The sequence below is a fragment of the Tarenaya hassleriana genome, unplaced genomic scaffold (assembly GCF_000463585.1).
Source record: "Tarenaya hassleriana unplaced genomic scaffold, ASM46358v1 Cleome16, whole genome shotgun sequence".
NCBI classification, from domain to species: Eukaryota; Viridiplantae; Streptophyta; class Magnoliopsida; order Brassicales; family Cleomaceae; genus Tarenaya; species Tarenaya hassleriana.
Genome location: NW_010965019.1, coordinates 121,181 through 141,747, shown reverse-complemented (window position 1 = coordinate 141,747; position 20,567 = coordinate 121,181). Strand labels below are relative to the sequence as shown.

The following is a 20,567-nucleotide window of genomic DNA, read 5'->3' as shown; positions in this document are numbered from 1 at the left end:
AAGAGTGTCTTCGTTACGGATGATGTTGCTACAAATGTACATAGAGATGATTTGATGGATTCTGTCATGACTTGTCATATAGACGTAATTTGGTTGATTGATATTCACGATATTTAATATTTATTGTGATTGAATTTAATTCATGTAGAGTGTTTACGTTGAGTTACATGTTCCAAGAGCTGGATTTTAGGGTCACATGCGAATCACTCTCTAGACACATATCTTTGGATGCTGTTGCACAAAAGGAGCAACGTATCGGATTGGTACGGTAGCCTAGGCAGTCTTTGTGATAATATTGGGTTGAAATTTTGTATTTGTGTTTTTGTTGTCCATGTGAACTGATATGGCGGGTCCATGTGAGCTCATATGGTGGGTACTGGAATAATAATAATAATAATAAAATCATCATTATCAGTGATTTAAATTGACAATATCTCTAATTCTTATCTATTAATAGGTCAACTAAGCGAAACAATTTTTTATTACAAAAACAATTGTTTCTTCTTTCTGTATCTGTGTGGAATTCAAACCGTACAAATTACGGTTCTTAAATAAAATAAACTAATCCAAAACGGAAAAAAAAAAAAATCCAAACCGATACCTAGAAGAACCGAATCGCAAATATTCACCTCTAATGGTTGTTCCGTACGCATACTGTATCACCCAGAAAGGCATGTTTATTCGGAGACACATCCCATTTATATAATTCACCAAACAAAAAAAAAAACCCGGAATTTTTAAAATATAACATTAATATATTCAATAATTATTTAAGTTTCTAAACCATTACCCTCTCTAGCATCTCCGCCACTTCCTTCATCGCCGGCCGCTCCCTCGTCGCCTCCTTCACACACAAAGAAGCAATCCTAAAATACTCCCTAACGCTCTCCACGCTAACGCCCTCTCTCCTCATACCGCCGTCGAGCATCTCGAATTGCCGATTTTGCCCCTGCATCCCCGTCGCCCACTGAGCCAGACCCACCTCCTTTCCGTCCTCCGCCTTCACCGGCCAATTCGGCCGCCGCTGCGTCGCGATCTCCAACATCAGAACCCCGAAGCTGTACACGTCGGCTTTCGACGTCGCCGCCGTGTTCCCTTCCCGGTACTCCGGCGGCATGTATCCCATCGTTCCCGCCACCTGAGTCGACACGTGTGAACTCGACGCGTCGATCCTACGCGCCAGCCCAAAGTCGGAGATATGGGCCTCGAAGTTTGAGTCCAATAAGACATTGCTTGACTTTATGTCTCTATGGATAATGGGCTTTGAAAGCCCATGAAGGTAAGCGAGTCCCTTTGCGATGCCACGCGCTATCCTGACGCGCGTGGGCCATGAGAGAGACGACACGATGGGGGAGCCAATAGTCGAGGCTTCCTCTCTCGAGGAACTCGTAGATCAGGACCCGATCCTGCCCCGAGATGCAGTACCCGAGGATCCGAACGATGTTCGGGTGATGAAGACGACCGAGGGTTTCCATCTCGGCGCGAAATTCCCTGAATCCTTGGAGAGCATCGGGATCAAGCTTCTTCACGGCGACGACGCCGTTTGAGAGCTCTGCTCGGTAGACGAGGCCGAAGCTTCCGTCACCGATGATCAGATCGGAGGAGAAGCCCTTCGTCGCGGCGGAGAGTTCCGCCATCGAGATCTGGCTGATTGAGGGGTCGAAGCTCGCGCCCTCGTCGATCGCGATGGAGGAGCTAATGTTGCCTCCGGGATTAGGCGAAGGATCTGGGCCGGTTCTGGCGGTTTGGTGGCGACGCGAGGGTTCCACGGAGCAGGGACGGCGGCCGCGGCGGCAGACGAGGATGGCGAAGGAGAGGACGAGCACGACGAAGCAGAAGCTGGCGACGGCAGCGAGGATGGCTTGGAGAGTGGCTCCACGGAGCAGGGGCGGCGGCCGCGGCGGCAGACGAGGATGGCGAAGGAGAGGACGAGCACGACGAAGCAGAAGCTGGCGACGGCAGCGAGGATGGCTTGGAGAGTGGCGTCCATGGGAGATGTGGAGAGAGAATGGTTGGTGTGAGTGAAGAAGAGAGAGAGAGAGAGATGCCGCCATTGATAGCGATGGAGAGAAACGGCGAGATAATTACAAAGGGAAGAGGAAGGAAGGAGGTACGCAGTCGTAGATATTACGAGTCAACGCTCTGATTGGGGGAGAAGTCTACGTGACAAGTATTTGGTTTGAATACACGTGGCATACATTAACGGCTCTGATTTACTTGGGTCGGTATCTGAGAAAATGAACGGCCATGATGCACCTTTTGCTCTTTGTGACGGAGATGAAGAAAATTCTACCTCAATCATTGAACCGGGTCATCAGCGTTTCGGTCTTTGGCTCGGCTCCGGGTCGTTCGGTTTGGAAAAATAATTGTTTCAAAAAATATTCATTTTGTTATAAACAAAATATCTTTAGAGCCCACCGTCACTTTATACTTAATTATTATGAAGTTCTTAGTTAAAATCATGAACTAAATAATTCCACATAATAATTTTAAAATTATATTTATATATATGATAATGTTAATATTTATTATTTGTGTACAACGAAGGGTTCATGCGCCGTAAAGTAGGAAGAGTCAATGCGACACCGTTGACTCCAAACCCGCTTTCTCCTCCAAAGCTTCGTTAAACACGTCTTTCGTTTGTTGTCATTTTTGTTTGGTAATATAGCAGAACTACCCTTAGTACAATGGACTTCGTGTGTTAGTGTTATCCTTCAAAACTCTTAGGATTTAAAAAAAAGGGAACATAAACCTTTTAGAAAAGAACGTGACACACCATAAAATTATATCAAAATATTTTCTCATTCTTTCCATTTAGTCATTTTAAACTTTTTTCTCTCTCAAAGTTATAATTCTCCATGCATTTCTTAACTTTCTCTCTCTCAACGTTTATCTCTTTCTCAAACTCTTCCAATTTTCTCCAACTCCCATTTCATTTCTACACATAAAAACAAACGAAAAATAGTTTTTCCATTGAATATATCTTCGTCAACGATCTCATATTTTCTTCGTGAGTCGATCTGAAGGTAAATTCATTAATACAAGAGATTGTCAACTCTCATTTGATTTCTACACGTAGAAAAACAAACAAAAAAATAGGTTTTCTATTGAATATATCTTCATCGACGACCTCATATCTTTGTGAATCGGCTTAAAGGTAAGTTTATTAATACAAGAGATTGATTCGATACATAAACTTTGTGGTTTGCTTGATTGATGAAAGATACTAACAGGAACAGTTCTTTTCAGCTAATGTGTTCTAGTACCTGGGAGCTTGAACATATTTGAAAGTAATCCTTGCCTTTCCCTAATCCTACAATGTATTTGGAGGTTGTAAGCTTGTTGATGCTCACAACAAAGCTCCTCTCAAATGGTTTCGATAAACAACTCGTGGCACAAGTCAGAGGTGTAAAGAACACAAGAAAGATGATCCGATGGTACACCCTTACATCAAAATCGAGCGGGTCCTGTCTCAAACATCATCCTGAGCTGTGGGGAGAGAGAGAGGCTAAAAGAGAGACCAAGAAAACTATTGAGTTGATTCAACAAAGGTTTAAGATTTCTCTTCTTATTAACTTGACAAAAAAGACAAAAGAACTGCACCTGTTTTACTACTCCCCTTTCCCCTTGGCACTATTGTAATCTAATAGCTAAAAAATCAGAAACTCAGGTCAAAGTTCAAACCTTACAATCAACAATGGAACAAAAAATGGAAAGATAAAACAAAAAGAAAAGGGAGAGAAAAAAAAATCTCACAAGTAGTTAAAAGGACCACAAAAGTGTACCAACGGAGCAGATAGATTCAAGTGGTTTCAACATAAAAATTCATTATCATTATCACCAAACCCTATGAGATTGCTCATTATTCTTCCCAAATCAATATCACAAACCCTATGATTATTACCTCCTTCGGGTGTTCTTCCTCGTCTCATATTGTCTGTAACTGGGAGAAGGAGATTCTGATTATCGACCCGTCTAGAGAAGTCGCATGCTTGCACACGAGTGCTTCCGTGGCTTGCTCCTCGTTTTCACACTGCACAAGGGCCTGCTTTTTCCCATTCATCTCAAAGACTTTTGCGTTAACAATTGGCCCGTGTTCTTGGAGATGGTTCAAGATTTCCTCTTCTGTGATGTCTTGGGGAAGAGTTGATAAGTGGATCATCTTTGTTGGAGAGCAGCAGTAGCGGTAGTTCTTTGTGGCATTGCGATTGAAGCGGTTAAGATTAGAGTTAACGTAGTCGTGAGAGTCAGTGCCTGGAGTTATGTTTGGATGCTTTGAGAAGTTTACTTCTAATCGCTTACCAAACAGGGCAGCTCCCTACAAGAACACACATAAGCATCCAACTAATCAGACCATGTTTATGTAGTAGAATGTAATGTTTCTTCTTAACTCACAAGTCATCCTTGATAGCAATCTCGACGGATCAATCAGGTCGCCAGTTAACATGATAAAGCAGGAAGAGTAAAACAGAATGTGTATACAAAGACAAACCTTCAGGAAGTGCACTGCCAGTTCAGCTTGGAAACCATCACCCATTTGAACAAGCGCATGGTCGGGTTTGTTCCGAAGAAGCTTAATTCTTACTATGTTCCCGTACAGGGAGAAAAGATTAAATAGCTTATCCTCGTCAATTCTCTGGGGAAAAAAATGGCAGGTGCAGGAAAACATGATAAGGTAACCAAGTTGTTTATCATGCTCTGCAAACAGATACAGGATGAAAACATTAACTCACTTCGGAATTTAGATTGGAGACAAGGACTGTACACCTATCATTTGTGCCGGTTATACCTGGAGGAAGCCCTCCTCCAAAGGCGGCTGCAATTGCAGCTGCATTTGTCATCTAGTTTTCAAGCAACAACGTTAGGATAAGACTCATACCCGTTATTGAAAACTCAACAGGCGAAGAAATCGAGCGATGAACACACGCATCATGCTTGTGATGACAAAAGTAAAAAAGATATTTTGAATACAAAAGCCGGTTCGATGATATCTGAGCAAAAGGAGTAGCTAGCATAACAAGCATATCATGAGCTGGACACTACCCACCTGAGGATATGCAACTGGAACAAAAAAAAACAAAAAGAGAGCAAAAAGATACGAATCAGCAGAAGCACACTAAGAAAAACAACAATGCACAAAGGCGATTATCGTGCAAGAGTGACCAGATGCACATAAAAATAAATACCTCCTACGTCACCATAGGCGGGCTGCTGCAAGAGAAGGAAAAAAAGAAGACTCAGATGGCATATATGAATACAAACAATTGCAATGGACTAAAGACATATGCTAGCTTACATGTGATGAGCGGCCTTTCTGATCATTTGGCAGATTTGGATTTGTATAATCCCTATCCAACAGCAACCGGAAATCGAAGTTATGTAAGCATCAAGATGATCATGACATCATACAACCATTAAGCAGCTCAAACCGCAAAGTTGTGTACCATGCTCACACATGAGACGTACCTAGAACGCTCGTTGTTATAATTTACTTGCAGCTCCTCAAGGCTGAAAAAAATACTACATATCAATACAACCAACTACAGAAGGGAAGGTAGAGAAACTCACCAATGCAACAACAAGAAGGCTTTAACCAAATTAAAACAACCAAAACCTACTTTGAGAATTGGATATCCAACTGACAACACCCATCATAAATGTTACGGGCCTGTTGCAAAAATTGAAGCATAAATTAAACGAGAAACTAGAAAAAGGAGACCATTATTTCTTGTTAGTATAGTTTGTTAGAAAGACAGAAAAGCACCTGCAGTGATGTTCTAGCAGAGGCAGCACACTGTTGTAACTGATACTGCACGAGAGCTTGAAAACCTAGAGAGTTTATAAAAGAAAGAAAACAGGTTGAATAAACAATACAGGCACAACATCCAAGTGGTCAAACAAATATGCAAAAAATGTCACATAAGAAGTCAAATGAGAAGAAGCCAAATCACTGAGCATCTTCTCAAACAAGAAAATTAGACTTCAAAATCATCTACTACAATCCCACGCCTACGGAAGTGCTAAAGCGGAAGAAAAGATGAGAAAGTGAACTTGGAGAAGCTGACCAGCCGACTTTTGGAAAGTGACGATCTTCTCCACAAATCCATAAGGAGAAAAAACTTGATGAAGCACGTCCACTGTAATTGGGTACAACATGTGATGGATCGTGACTAAGAGAATACGATTTGGCTGTGCACACCATAAGAAGCCCCCAGCAGACACCATTGAGACAGAAGACAGAAGACAAGAGAGAATGAATAGGAGAGTACATAAAGGGAGAACTAAAAGTTATACTATAGTTACTAGCCAAAATGAAATTTGATTTCTATTGAAGGCAAAATGACAAAATGCTGGTCCACTATGTCGGTCCAAAATCCAAATTGCTTTCCAATAGAACTCTAGTCTCAGAGTTACAATAAACTAAAGTTCCAGGAGAAAAAAATGGAAGATTTAATAGCAACTAAGCTCGCTCTCATATGTACACAAGCCTCCTATCTATTTCCATCATTTTAAAGGTACGAACCTCATCTACTCGTCCATGATGAGTGTTTTGTTCCATTGTCGTCAATTCCTGGTGCGATGAAAATTGGATATAGACATTCCTCCCTCTAGAGCAAAATGACCGAGTTGATCATGGCGAGGACAAAAACTACAAGTTAATATTATCTCAACTGTACATCGCAACCCGTAGTCTACATCGGGTAATGGGATACAGCAAATTACCAAGGCAACAAAATACTAGCAATTGCATACCTTATGCTTGGCTGCACGTTTGTATAAAACTGAAGGGCATTGACAGCTGCAGAAACATCTTGCATCTGAAGAAGGGCCTACAAAAGGATTCGATACAGAAAATATAAAGAAGAGATTTCAAGGAAACGACATAATTTTCACTTAGAGACCCAACATGAATATGCAGTGTCAGCACCTGATTTTTTGCTCGGAGCATTACAAGCTTAGTAACGGCCCCAAATGGCTGAAACAGCTGAAGCAAATCATTCTGTCGAACAAGAACAGAACATACAAGGATCAATGACTTGCCACATATGTACAGTCTGTAAACGACCTACAATTTCTTAAAAAAGAGAGAGAAAAAAGTAACATACTTCAGAAATCTCATGCCCAACATTGCGAACGTGGATCACTTTGGAAGGTTCTGACATTCCGAACCTGCAAACGAAGAAACCCAAAAACTTAAAGCCGACGGTGAATGCATCAATTTTGCCGCGAACAGCATCCAAAAACGACTACACGGTGTCCAAATTCGACATTAGCAGATTCAATCAGGCTCAATAACACCCAATTAACAGTAAAAAATGACGGTGTAATGAGGTTTCACTGATGCCCAACAGACAAAACCAGAGGATTCACCACAGCCCGCACCAAGAACAACACATCGACCCAGACCACCAAATATCAGGCCGTTTCTCGGCCGCAGAGACATTACAAACAAAACGCAGCCGGAGTGATTCTGGGAGAGTGAACGTAAGCTGAATGAAATTTTCCGGTCTAATTGTCGACAAACAGAAACATATCAAACATCTCCTTCAACACCGCCAGCGAAACGCATACAGAGGCAGAAAGGGAGAACAAAGACAGAGAGAGCGAGAGAACTTGCCTTTGCACAGAGAGAGAGAGAGAGAGAGAGAGAGAGAGAGAGAGGGGGGAGGGGGGGCTTCAGAGGAGGAGGAGAGTAGATCGAAGGATTCGCGTGATGTCGTAGAAGTTGAACCCTATCTATCTAATATCTCCTTCCCCTTCGACGGACTCAAATATACCAATTCTTAGTATACACCCAAAAAAAATTATAACCCATTAAATTTTCTTCCAAAAGATCATATTACCCTTAACCTTAACAAAACTGTATAATTATAATTACAACGTCGTAATTGATTCTAAATACAGTTGTAATTGATTCTAAATACAGTTGTAATTGATCCTAAATGAGATGACAAAAAAATATATCTAATTGTTTACAAGATTTTTAGTTGTTATATAATCGTAAATACTTTTTTTTAATCATATGCTAGTTATATAATAGTCGTAATAAAATAGTAAAAAATATGAAAGAAATGTTATTTCGTATTTTTTAAACCCAAAAATGATATAAAATTAAAAAAAAACTTACTTTTTTTGTTGTGTATCCGTGAAATTGTTGCGACATCTTTGGTCCCGTCATGTGGTGGGTCCCATCACCCATAACCCTCCGGTTCTACAGGAGGGCCTCTTCTTTGTTTTTTTTTTTTGTTTTTCTATAACTATAACAAAATATATGAAGATAAAGTTTTGTCTCTTGAATTTGTGCTGCCCGAGCGAAATCATTTCCATAATGAGCCATAATTTTTTTCCTCTTAAAAACGAAATTCGTAATATTCGATAACATTTTTTCCAAAAAAAGGAAATAAGTGAATATTTTTTTTAGTGTATTAGATTAAAAGTTTCATTTCCACTATTTCAATTTACCAAGGAAAAATTAATTGGATTAAACTTTCAACACAATATAAAATCCATCTTTAATAAAATAATTTTTTGAATCAATTAGTTTACTTGTAGTTAAGTTTTGTTCCATCAAATATATGATAATTACATAAAACCTCTCTAATTCAAAATTGGTTTGTATGTGCTTTTTTTCAAATAAATTAATATAACGAAAATAATTGATAAAAAAATAAATGATTTTTTTTCAAATAAATTAATATAACTCTTTTTAATCAAATAAAAAACTGAATCGGTATAAATTTTCCAAATCTAAAAGTCCTGGCCGAAATGAAAATAAAAATATACACCCTAGCAAGTTCTAAATGTGCAAGATCACAATCAAATAAAGTAATTATTATTGTTTTAAATAATTTGATAAAATTTTAAATTATTTGAGATTTTTTAAATATAAATAATTTGATATTCACATTTAAAGATCTATCTTTTTTTGGTTTTTACGTTTTTGTTTGCTTTTTAAGAATTTAAAAAAAAAATAAAAAATATATATAATATGCGAATTTATTATACACAAACTTTTTTTAATTCACCTTAAAATCAAATACTGTAGTTTTTTTGGAAATTTTTATAAAATTAATGATTTTAAATGAAGGTTTAAATATATACATGTACTATTATACTATTATGTATTAGTAATTTAGTTGGTGAGTTAATAATAAATTCCTAAAAAATCATGTAAAATTAATGCCAACGATTTTGATTTCCCTGGTGTTATGAGTCTCTCGTGATTTTTTCTTTTTTTATTGGTTGGAAATATATTGTCGAAACAATTCGATTAAATTTAAATTGAAATTTTCTAGGAGATGCAAATCATATAAAATAAACATGAAAATTTGAGGAAATTTGGTTATTCTTAAATTCACATTGTATGCAACCTTTTTCTATTCATTTGTACGAATTCTAAATACAATTAACACCCTTTTTATGTCTGTTCTAGGGGTGTCAAAAAAGACCGAAGCCCGAAATCCGTTATCCGGTCTGAGCTCGCCCGTAAAATTTACGGGCTTGGACCTAAGAAATTGAAGCCCGGTCGTCCATCGGGCCGGGCCGGTCCGACCCGAAAAATGCGGACCAAAATGCGGGCTCGGACCGGACTAGTCCGATCCGGCCCATCGGCCCGAAAAAATAAATATATTATATATTATATAATATAAATATATATAGATATAGATAAATATATATACATACATGCATAAATATATTAATATTTATTATTATATAAAAATTAAAAAAATCTGAGTTTTAAATTCACATATATATTAATAAATGTTTTTATCAAAACTTTATTTTTTATTATCTTTAGTATATATTAATTTTTTTCTATTTTGATAATTTTTTATTAATAATTTTTATTTTTATTTTGTTATTTTTTTAAAAAAAAACCCGAAGTCCAACCTGAACCCAAAAAAAGTCCATTGGGCCGGGTCTCGGACCCATGTGTTTCGAACCGGGCCAGTCCGGCCCGTAATTCTTTGGGTTTTTGTCGGGCTCGGGCTGGGCCGGCCCGACCCGGCCATTTTGACACCCTAGTCTGTTCTATACAACTCGTCCTCTTACAGTTCCAATTATTTACCAAAACAATTTAAACTCGTAATTTTAACTTCTAAGGTTTAGTTTTTTTAAAGCAAAAGATAATTTTATCTATTTGTGTTAGTTTTAATAATTTTAAAATGCAATAGTAGTTTGGATCATTTCTTTTTGAATGATATATTACACATTCCATTAAATTTTAGATTCGAATGTTCTTACCCTTTTTATCCGCGAGTCTATCAATTATAAAAAATCTATACTAGTTTACGTTTATCATGTAGTTTGCAGGTTATTACACAAAAACGAGAGTTTATCTAATATGCATAGGTAGTGAATCTACTGGTTGTTCCATTAAATTTTTTTTATAATGTGATAACCTCAACCAGTAGATTCACTACCTATGCATATTAGATAAACTCTCGTTTTTGTGTAATAACCTGCAAACTACACGATAAACGTAAACTAGTATAGATTTTTCATAACTGATAGACTCGCGGATAAAAATGGTAAGAGCATTCGAATCTAAAATTTTGAGATTAAATGATCTAGCATTCAACCAACTTATATGGTGTTTCTCCTTCTTACATTCAAATTTATGTTTAGTCCATATAAGTTATATATATACACACATTCAACAAACATTCATCTCCACATTTTGAAAGAATTCGTAGAGTATGTTCTTTGATACCTACTCTATGGATGAATCCGGTCGAGGAAAACCCTAGGACCGTCTATATATATTTTGGTAAAATATGAATTTCCCTAGGACCATATATTATGCAAACTATATGAACCGACTTTACATTAAAACAATACACAATAAAAAAAATTCACATTAAATATCACATTTAGAAGAAATCAAAACGTACAATACGATCACCAATCCACGCACAGATGCTCATCCACAAAAGACAAGAAGAAACACTCACGCGTACATCATCGTGAAAAAGACAACAACACAAACGAAACCACACCGAATTCCAATTAGAAACAACAACAGGAAGCATCAGAAGAGGTGGTGGTGGTGCTTGCCGTGAGCCTCTTCATCCTTCTCCTTGGCTTCTTTTTTCTCGTGTTTCTCGTGGAAGGCGAAGCCTCCAGAAGTGCTAAAGCCCCCAGCCGCTGCGGCCGCTATCTCCTCTTCCACTTTGTGTTTGTGCGCGTGTTCCGGATCCTTCTTCGCCTTGTGCTTCTCGTGCTACGTACGTACAACCACAGAATTGTATCATTGCTTTGGATCCCACGAGGATGAGTTTTTTTCATGTTAAGAAAAAAAAGTTTTGTTTCTGCTAAAACCGGATGATCATTACAAATTGTACAACCAACATTCTTTTAGGCCGTGGTTCTCTCTCCGGTCCGAGGTTCTTTATTAGCTTCCATGAATGATGATCGATGTTTCAGTAAGTTAAAGTGTATGTATATACTGAATCCGATAATTTTTTTTCAAAGATCGTTTCAATTCTCAATAACCATTCACCAGTCCGATTTTTAAAATAGAGTTCCCATGTTTTAGGACAAATAGATTTTCAATATGGAATGGTGTAGAATGTAGATGTTTGAGTTCGATAACAGTATGATTTTTGAAAATTGCGGTTGGGAACTGGGAGGGGATATATATATATACCAGGGCAAAGGCACCGGCCGCCACGGCTGTAGCCCCGCCGAGGTGCTCGAGGTGACTGTGGTGCTTCTCCTCTTTGGCATAGTCGTGTTCCTCTTCGCCCTCCTTGCCGTGGTGGTGGTGGAATAAACCGCCGTGGTGTTGCTGCTGTTCTTCGCCTCCCTCCATTCCCAAATCCAGTGTCAATAACAAGATCTTGTTTTTTGGTTTGTACTTCTTCTACATGTATATGGTGCGAGGTATATATATATATATATGAGCGATCAATAAACTATTTTTTTTAAATAAAAGAAATTTCTTTGATCCGGGCAACGGAATAATATATCATTGCTGGTTTTTCACTGAGGTGTAGAAAGAATATTCTATCCCGACTTCAAATTTTAATACGAGAAAAAAGTTGAATGCTTCAAAGAAATTTATCTGGTGATACAACTATATCGTGGAGGTTATACAAAAATTAAATTATATATATTAACTGTATTCTGTCATGCCAGAAAATAAAGCAAATAAAAAAATGTTTATTTGCGTTATCTCTCTCGTGTATAATTAATTAGTCGGAGGCCGAATATCCAAAGCACAATTCTCTTATACTTACGAAAACGTTTTAAAACAAAACCATCCAAACGGCCGGCAAAATTTATATATATATATATATATAGCTATTTTGGTTGGGACTTGGGATATATATAACCGGACAAAGTAATCTAACCAAATTCAATATAAAATTTTATTTAAATATGATTAGATAATTCGAGCACAATTCTTTTACAATATATATATATATATATAGTGGTCGTAGTTTTATTAGATATAATTCTTATTAAACCGAAATAAACAGATGAGAACCGAATTAGAATTAGAGGTTAAAAAAGTTTTTTGAAAAAATCGATTCACAAGAAACCAGCTAACGCTATGAACAGTTTTAAGCCAGTAACGTCCCAGAAAATTGGTATTAGAAAATTTCAAGGCGGTAGAGATGCGAAATATATAAATTTTGAGATAAAAAATTCTAATACTATTGTTTTTATAATTGTCACAAAATACCAAAATTATTTACTTGGTATCCGTAAGATATCCACCGGAGCCGACGCGTCACATTCCAAAACCGGAACCGAACTCGGACTCATCTTTGATCGGTCGGGTACTTTTGCTGCAGCAATGGCGGATAGATGTCGGGAAAGGAGAGACAATCCTAGGGTTTTAATTTGTTCAGAAGCTAGGGTTAACCCAAAAATGCTTGGTAAAAAATAATATACTTTAACATTCTATTCGAAATCAATCAGGATTCTTTTTCAAGACATGAATGCTGAATTCAGTCAGGATGGTGCTTATACGCAAGAATGTTCCAGTTCATCATAATTCCACAGCTACTGTTTCACTTGCAACGCATCCTCGATTCGGCCTACCAGCTGGTTCGCGGGCAAGGCACCTTCCTGCAGTAAACCCGATATCGAACTTAATCAGAAAGGATCTTCACCAAGACGAAGTTAAGGATGCAGAGGAACAAGTGATTTCGATTCCACATTGTAAAAATTTTATAACGGAACCAAACAACGATCTATAGAACGCGATTCATGAATCGTAAAATCACTGTACGAGAATTGTATAAACCTAACACTGGGTATGCAGTTACTCAGTGTTAGATACACTTGCATAAAGAAATGGTGTAGGATTGACTTACGAAACGGTCCAAGAGTTTTCCATCTTTGAATAAGATGAATGTAGGCAATGCCGCTATCTGGTATCTGTCAGCAAGATTCGGGTACTTCTCGGTATCGATTTTCACCACTTGGATCTTATCTTTCAGTGTTGCATTCACTTCTTCGAGTACCGGTACCATGAACTGACACGGTCCACACCTGCACAAAACAACTATGTAACCCGTTATTAAACTGCTAATGCTATGCGATGAGGAATCAAAAAATGATAGACAGACCTATACATATCGGGTATAGAGGCAAATCGGGGCATTGGCGCAAATAGAACAAGAAGGAAAATTGAAAAGAACTCACCATGTGGCATAGAAGTCTACAAGCACAGGTTTTTGGGAACTCTGCAGCAAATCATCAAAGGAGTCGAAACTCTGCTTCTTTGCTGTAACCTGGAGCGAACATCAATCCAATGGAACCTCATAAACAATACTCCACTTTAACACGAGAGAAAATATCATATGTCCACCAGAAGTATAGCCAAATATATCAAAAGTATCCCACCCACCGATACGTCATCCCAAATTCCAGAATCAAATGCACATCTATGTCTCTGTAGATAAGAGCAAATGCTCCAAATTAAAGCCTCCAATTGACGAACTCAGCTATTTAACTTGTATCCCATAAGTAATTTGCAGAGTCACATATGGTACATAACTGCAAACAACGAAACACCTAACATATGGCTAAGTCCCAATCTATGAATGCAGCTAAAATTCAACGAATCCGTCTTTCACGCGACGAAATATCTTCAAAGAAAACGAAAATTAGTATCAGGCTGAGGAGAAGCGGGCGATTAATAGTGAAGCTGAAGAACTTACAGAGAGAGGTACGAATCGAGGCCGCGAAGGCGAGTTTATCCTCTTGTTTCGGATGCCGACACGGAGAATCTGCGCCGGAAACCGCACAGACGAAAGAGAAGATAGTTTCGAGGCGGGTGTCACGGAATTGCCCAATTCAGGAGAAATCAGAGACGAAGCAGAAGCGGCAGAGAGGTAAATCGCCATTGAAGAACGCCGACTGAGTACTCCGATTCTTCTCGAGATACTTTTCCGAGGAGAGTAGGAGAAAATTTGAATCTTGTTTGGATAATATGGAAGAGAAAGAGGCGTTGGGGGGCCGAAAAATATCAGAGCGGGGTGAGGAGTATCCACTGTTGTCGAGCTCACGAGCATTTATATGTACAAGCAATCACAACCGTCTAGATGAATCTACAGTTATATTTCTTTTTTTTTTATTTTTAATTATTGATATTATTTTCATTTGAATACATCAGATCGGATTCAACCTCTAACGCTAAATTGGGTTAGCAACCCAAACCAGTCCAATTATTTTTATATTTAAATTATTATTTTGAATTAAAATTATTTTCTACTGATTAAATAGATTTATCCCATTAACCAAAATAGTCTATTATAATATTTTATTCTTTATTCTTCATTATAATTACAAATTGACATTCAATTCGGTTATTTCTATTATTAATCGAATCGAACTAAATAATCGATTTGTTTTATAAATTCTCAAAATTTTGAAATAACTGAAATGAACTAAATCAATTAAAATTTAATAATCGTTTAATTATAAATTCTTAAAACCAGAAATAATTGAATCCGAATCGAATCGAATCAGTTCGGATTCGATTTTTTATAGGTAAAAACTCATTTTTCATATAATTTTTCAAGTTTCTCATTTACTTATTAATCGAATCGGTTTGAATTTGGATTCGGTTTGGTTTGGTTTGGTTCGGTATAACTTTGGATTTGATTTGGTTTTGTTCGAATTCGGTTTGATTCGTATGGTTTGAATTCGATTCGATTTAAAAATTTATATATTTTTTGTGAATAGAAAACTATTTGAAAAGATATAAAAAAATATAATTTATAAGTATAGAAAATGGATTTCATATAAAATTTTACAAATTTTAATACATTCTCATCACTTTTTTAGAAAATTTAAATTCATACTTTATTTTTTAGTTTTTAAATACTGAATTTTTGTTAGCAAAATTAATATTTCAACAGATTTAATTTTATTATTTTGAAATTCAAATTTTTATTTTCATATGTATATACAAAATATATTATTAATCATATGGAAACAAAAAACATTCCACATGTTTCCTAGGGATGGGGGCACGGCTCCGAGCTCCGAACGACGTCGTCATGAAGTTCAGGGATTGTGCGTTCTTACTTTCCGTTTTGCCTCTCTCTTCGTTTCCAGTTCTTCGATCGAATTCCTCAAATCAACGATGGCAATCCCAGGTTCGTCGACCCGGTGCGAGGAGAGTTGGTGAGAAATCGAGATTTGATCTTGGGCGAATTGTCCGTCACATCCCCTGAACTTGATTAAAAAAAAAAATTAATGGGTCAAACAAAATTATATGGATATTAATCTGAAAACTAGATGTACCCAACTAAAATCAAATCTACTACACTGAATTTCTAAATTCTGATCTAATTCAAACGGATTTTCTCAACATTGTTCTGAAAGAAAATTGAATAAAAAAATATCCATAAAATTTAAAATGAATATTTTTACTTGTGAAAATTGAATCTGGACTAACTGTTACTGAACAAAAAATTCAATGAAACTAAATCAAAATTCAAATGAACATAATTTTTGGTCATTCAAGTATAAATTATAAAATGGATACGCGAAGTATCAGTATCTCCAAATTTAATGGGCCCACAGTCAACGAAAGGGCCTTTTATTACCGGAAACCGTCTGTTCCCGTTCCAGTCACGCCCCCGCGCGCTGCTTCTCCCTCATCCCCCAAGCACAGCGGGCGGGCCAAATCAAATTCCACAAAACCCTAGTTCGAGGGAAAATCTCTCTCGGTTTTCTCGTCCGAGAAAATAATCCGCCATCTCCCAAACTGTTTTTCTTCCATCTTGCTGCTGCGAGATTCTTTCTGTTCCGATTCAGGGGATAGAGAGGAGGGAGCAACCGAACTCCTCACTCCTCCGGAAATGGCGTCGTCCAAGGTGATGCCTTCTTCCAACTCGAGAAACTCGGGTCTCTCCCGTCGTAATTCTTCTTCTGTTTTTTCTTCTCCTTCTGTAAGATCGCACCAGCTGAAGCGAGATTCGAGCGCCGATCGATCGAGGTTGAGTGGCGTTTACGACAGGTTGAACAACGGGTTCGGTTCCACGATTACGGTCGACGGAATTCTGCGGGATGTTTACGGTACGGATCATCCGGCGGTGGCGGCGGAGTCTACGCTTTCGGACGCGTCTATTAGTCTCATGGACCCTCCTGCTCCGGGGCTGGTGGAGATTGCAGTTAACGTTGACCGGAGCGGCCACGGTGGCAGCGGCGGTGGTATGAGTGTGACGGAGACGCAAGGGAAGAGTGTGGATGAGGTGTGGAGCGAAATTGTGTCGGGAGAGAGGAAGGAGATGAAAGAGGAGGCGCAGGATGAAATAATGACGCTGGAGGACTTTCTGGCAAAGGCGGCGGTGGACGATACGGTCGGTACGGCGGAATGGGAGGATATGGACGCGAAGATTCCGCCAGAGAGGCTCGGTGGCGGGGGCTGCGCGTTCGACCCGGTGCCACACAAGCCGCTTCAGATGATTGATAACGTTGAAGGAACTATCGTCGGGTTTGGAAACGGTCTGGATGTCTATGGCGGCGGAGGAGTAGGTGGACGTGGCGGATCCAGGGGAAAGAGGGCGAGAATGATTATGGAGCCGTTGGATAAGGCTGCAGCACAGCGGCATAAGAGGACGATCAAGAACCGTGAATCTGCTGCTAGGTCCAGGGAGCGGAAGCAGGTTTCTTTTTCTTTTTCTGCATATGTGTAATTTGCGTATATGCAAGTGCGCAAGTATTCCTTTCATGGGTTAGAATTTGCGATTATAGCGATGAACGGAAATTACAGGCTTATCAACTGGAGTTGGAGTCCTTGGCATCGAAACTAGAGGAGGAGAATGAGCAGCTGTCGAAGGAAAAGGTATCTCAAATTTGCTCGTTTATTCTTCTGAGATCCCCTGAACTTTTTTGATAACCGAAAAGAATCAGGAAGATGGTGAGAATTTAAAACGTGGGCGTCATTCATTTGTATAGATTTTGGATGTTTAATTGTCAATTACATGAATTCAGTGCTTTGCTGAATGGTCGGATTACATGTAAGCCGCTTTAGATGATCTTTCTTGTGCAAGGCTCTTCGGTAATTAGTAGCAATTCAATGGTGTTCAGATTATTTTTGCCTCCATGCAACTGTAGATTCCAATCTCTGAGTAATCTTGCTTCTATATATCCACAGGCCGAAAGGACCAAGGAAAGACACAAGAAGGTAATGGTTCTATCCACTCTAATCTCTTTGTATGCTAGCTTCGAATTCGATAGCTTGAGCATGGTTATATAGCTTGCGTACATGTCTCAGCATCTCTCTCTGAGCCACCTAGTTGATGCTGCGTTAGTGAAGGGGAGCATCTATGGCCGTTATTGTTTTAAGCATACCTCTGTGTTACGTTACCGAACCAAAAAGAATCTGTCGAGATGCTATCAGATGATGCATGATCGTCGTGGTTTCGAACATTTTTCTTGAGGTGGCAGCTAATGGAGAGAGTGATTCCAGCCGTCGAGAAACCACGTCTCCTGCGCAGGGTTCGCTCGTTGGAGTGGTGAATTCAATCAGCTGACGCAGGTGCAGTAGAAAGGGAACGGCCATCTGTCCGGGTAACATCTTTCATCTTCCGGAGATCATTAGATATCGTGGTCCAGTGAGTAAAGAAGATTAAAAGAAGTTTGTCTGTTAGGGAAGCAATTTCAGTGGTATGCTTTAGTATATGTGTATGTATAGAGGATGTATCTTGTCGGTAACCTGCCTGAGAAACCTGGTGGTGGTAATCTGCAAAAGAGTGATGATGATGATGATGATGATATGCTTTTATGTAGTGCATATGTTACATAGTTATATGATAGTATTTCTCACTGATGTAATGGGCCTACTGGCGTGCCACATGTGCCTGCCATATATATATACATATGCATGTATCTATATTGTATTTAGACGTTTCTCTGTTTTTTTTTTCTTTCCCATCTAGAATAGTAGAATCTCACTCACGATTAACCCAATGGCTTCCTTTGCATAATTTTGCTTTTCAAGCATCGTGTTAAAGTAGAATATATCAAAGTTTGAAAATAGGATCAATAATTTGAATATATATATATATATATATATATGGTTTTCGTTTTAGAAGTTCGTTTTTGTTTTTTACTTTGTGCATGTAGCAGTGTCATTTTGATTTGAATAATGTATAACTTATTCAGATTGCATTCGATGGGAAAAAAAAAACATGAATGATATAGTTTATTATTGAGCCAAATCAACTGAATTCCATAGAAAAACGTCTAATCTCCTCTTCGTTTGATCCTCTATACCATTCCGTGAATAAGTACTTATTTTTATCAACTAAAATGGGATACAAATTTGAGTAGAATTCAAATGGAATCAAAAGTTTGATATAAATACCAAATGAATGTATATTTTATGATAATTCGATTTAAAAAAAATCGAATAAAAAACAATCGAGGCCTAAAAAAAGTCCATGGAGGGGGTATTTTTTCTATTGTCTTGAGGAAGTCGGGTATTCTCTCTATTCACATAAGATTTTATCTGTATAAGTGCAAATACATGCCAAGAAAAAAAAAACAAAAGCTAATGCGTGTAATAAACAATGATACTTTTTTGTAATAAACAAAGAATAATTAAAAAAAAAAAGGTGATTTCGTAAATTAACCGTCGTATGGAGACAAACCGGTTTGGTAGAGGGAGGGAAGAACAAACCCAATGGATAAAACAATTCACGATAAAAGCCACATTGTTTTGGGGGTCGAAGCCGATTCCTATTCAAAGACACCAATTACTTGGCCCATCGGGTTCTCACAAGACTCTGTTTTAACATCACACGCTATCAGTTTTGTTGCATAGCCACCAGAAGCTCGCTCATTCACAGCAGAATCTGTTCCAAACTGGTTCAGAAATGCACCATGCCAAAGCTATGTGGGCCTTATAACAAGTGTGGAAGAAACCATTATTTTTGGGCACTGTGAAAAGGGGCAGCACGGTCCACAGAGCACTTGCAGAACCGGTACGCTAAGACTCCCCCTTCGAGATCCAAACACAGACTCGAGCAAAACTGGTTCAGTATCAGTTGACAGATTTCTTGAACATTTAAGGCAAATCCTGTCTGAAAGGAAGAATCGCAGCAGAAAAATCTAGTAGAGATATCAAACATATGGGAGAGAACCTCACAAGTGGAGAATCAATGATTCCAATGAAAATGATGGCATTGCCACTGAAATCTTCCTTGTTCTCTCTTTCTGCAACTTTGGAATGCAAATTCTGGCGACAGCACAAAAACGCACCAACACACACTTTTCCTATGTATCAACAACAAAATCAGGGCCAAAAGATAGATACAGAGAAGAAATCTATTACACAAAAGCAACAGAAGGATGAACACCATCCAGCATCACAGACCATGGAGGCCATAAACACAAAAAGTTCGACTAGAAAAGAGCTCCCTTTTCCTTCCCCCATTTGTTTCCTCCAATGCCCACAATGTTTCTTCATGTTCTTCATCTCCGAACCAAAAACCCCACACAGTGCAAGCATATATCAAGTTTCCACGGGTTTATTATCAAGACCCTCGGTTCGGCTACGGACTATTCGATGGAAAACTTCCCTCACTTTCCTCTCAAATGGGTCCAATCCCTGTTTCAGAGCCTCGTGCACCTGTACCAATTCCTGCACTCTCTGCTTCACCTCGACCTCCTTCTCCTCCGACAATGGGAAATGAACTGAATCCGCTAGTTCACCAACCAATCTGGAACTTCTCTCTATCTGATATATCTCTCTCAGCAATCCACAGGCGTTCTTTTTGTCCTTTTTCTTGGATTCTTCGAGGATCCTATCGTGCAAAGACATGACTGGAGCTGCCCATTGGAAATTCCTAGGAACATAGAAATGAACTTGTAAACATCTGTCTTGGCAAGGTATAGCCGCCACCAGAACCCACATCACGAACAACAAAATCGAAGTCATTGTATAAACCAGAACAGCGAGGCCGTTCGTAGCCATGATGTCACTGGCTCGAGGTGTTGCCAAGTTGTTCCCTATTGCCAGCAATTGCTTAGCAGCGGACCACGAACGTGAAACGCTCCACGAGAGCGATCCAAAATGGCCGATGGAACGGTGG

General features: G+C 38.6%; 5 protein-coding genes and 1 pseudogene across 10 annotated transcripts in view; 1 reads left to right on the top strand and 5 right to left on the bottom strand.

Annotated features, from left to right (window-relative positions):
• Nucleotides 1-463: 463 nt before the first annotated feature.
• Nucleotides 464-2,393, bottom strand: LOC104809208 (annotated as a pseudogene).
• Nucleotides 2,394-3,550: 1,157 nt separating this feature from the next.
• LOC104809206 (polypyrimidine tract-binding protein homolog 3) lies at nt 3,551-7,664 on the bottom strand. Of its 5 annotated transcripts, none has more exons than XM_010535104.1 (15): nt 7,619-7,664; nt 7,107-7,170; nt 6,929-7,000; nt 6,754-6,830; nt 6,524-6,608; nt 6,066-6,189; nt 5,765-5,829; nt 5,619-5,668; nt 5,467-5,508; nt 5,297-5,348; nt 5,187-5,211; nt 5,048-5,061; nt 4,790-4,841; nt 4,493-4,698; nt 3,551-4,318 (listed from the first exon to the last, which is right to left on the bottom strand). In XM_010535104.1, exons 2-15 carry the CDS (start codon nt 7,161-7,163, stop codon nt 3,929-3,931), a joined length of 1,311 nt encoding a protein of 436 aa, XP_010533406.1. In that variant the 5' UTR covers nt 7,164-7,170; nt 7,619-7,664; the 3' UTR covers nt 3,551-3,928. The 5 variants fall into 5 exon arrangements, with proteins under 5 accessions (XP_010533406.1, XP_010533405.1, XP_010533403.1 ...); XM_010535103.1 differs by lacking the exon at nt 7,619-7,664 and adding an exon at nt 7,384-7,591; XM_010535101.1 differs by lacking the exon at nt 7,619-7,664 and having other exon boundaries at nt 4,493-4,636; nt 4,734-4,841.
• A 3,165-nt stretch (nt 7,665-10,829) lies between these two features.
• LOC104809205 (abscisic stress-ripening protein 2-like) lies at nt 10,830-12,764 on the bottom strand. Its single transcript, XM_010535099.2, has 3 exons — nt 12,705-12,764; nt 11,651-11,866; nt 10,830-11,224 (listed from the first exon to the last, which is right to left on the bottom strand). The coding sequence occupies exons 2-3, from the start codon at nt 11,813-11,815 to the stop codon at nt 11,033-11,035; spliced, it is 357 nt and encodes a 118-aa protein (XP_010533401.1). The 5' UTR covers nt 11,816-11,866; nt 12,705-12,764; the 3' UTR covers nt 10,830-11,032.
• A 105-nt stretch (nt 12,765-12,869) lies between these two features.
• On the bottom strand, nt 12,870-14,464 carry LOC104809204 (thioredoxin Y2, chloroplastic). Its single transcript, XM_010535098.1, has 4 exons — nt 14,178-14,464; nt 13,660-13,748; nt 13,329-13,506; nt 12,870-13,080 (listed from the first exon to the last, which is right to left on the bottom strand). Exons 1-4 carry the CDS (start codon nt 14,361-14,363, stop codon nt 13,015-13,017), a joined length of 519 nt encoding a protein of 172 aa, XP_010533400.1. The 5' UTR covers nt 14,364-14,464; the 3' UTR covers nt 12,870-13,014.
• Nucleotides 14,465-16,112: 1,648 nt separating this feature from the next.
• LOC104809203 (G-box-binding factor 4-like) lies at nt 16,113-18,389 on the top strand. Of its 2 annotated transcripts, none has more exons than XM_010535097.1 (4): nt 16,113-17,135; nt 17,243-17,314; nt 17,627-17,656; nt 17,920-18,389. In XM_010535097.1, the coding sequence occupies exons 1-4, from the start codon at nt 16,329-16,331 to the stop codon at nt 17,989-17,991; spliced, it is 981 nt and encodes a 326-aa protein (XP_010533399.1). In that variant the 5' UTR covers nt 16,113-16,328; the 3' UTR covers nt 17,992-18,389. The 2 variants fall into 2 exon arrangements, with proteins under 2 accessions (XP_010533399.1, XP_010533398.1); XM_010535096.1 differs by having other exon boundaries at nt 17,747-18,389.
• Nucleotides 18,390-19,077: 688 nt separating this feature from the next.
• The window catches only part of LOC104809202, a 2,247-nt gene continuing 757 nt past the window's right edge, over nt 19,078-20,567 (bottom strand). The window contains exon 1 of the mRNA XM_010535095.1: nt 19,078-20,567. This exon is cut by the window's right edge and continues 757 nt beyond it. Within this exon, the coding sequence (XP_010533397.1) occupies nt 19,988-20,567 (580 nt within the window). The 3' untranslated portion in view covers nt 19,078-19,987.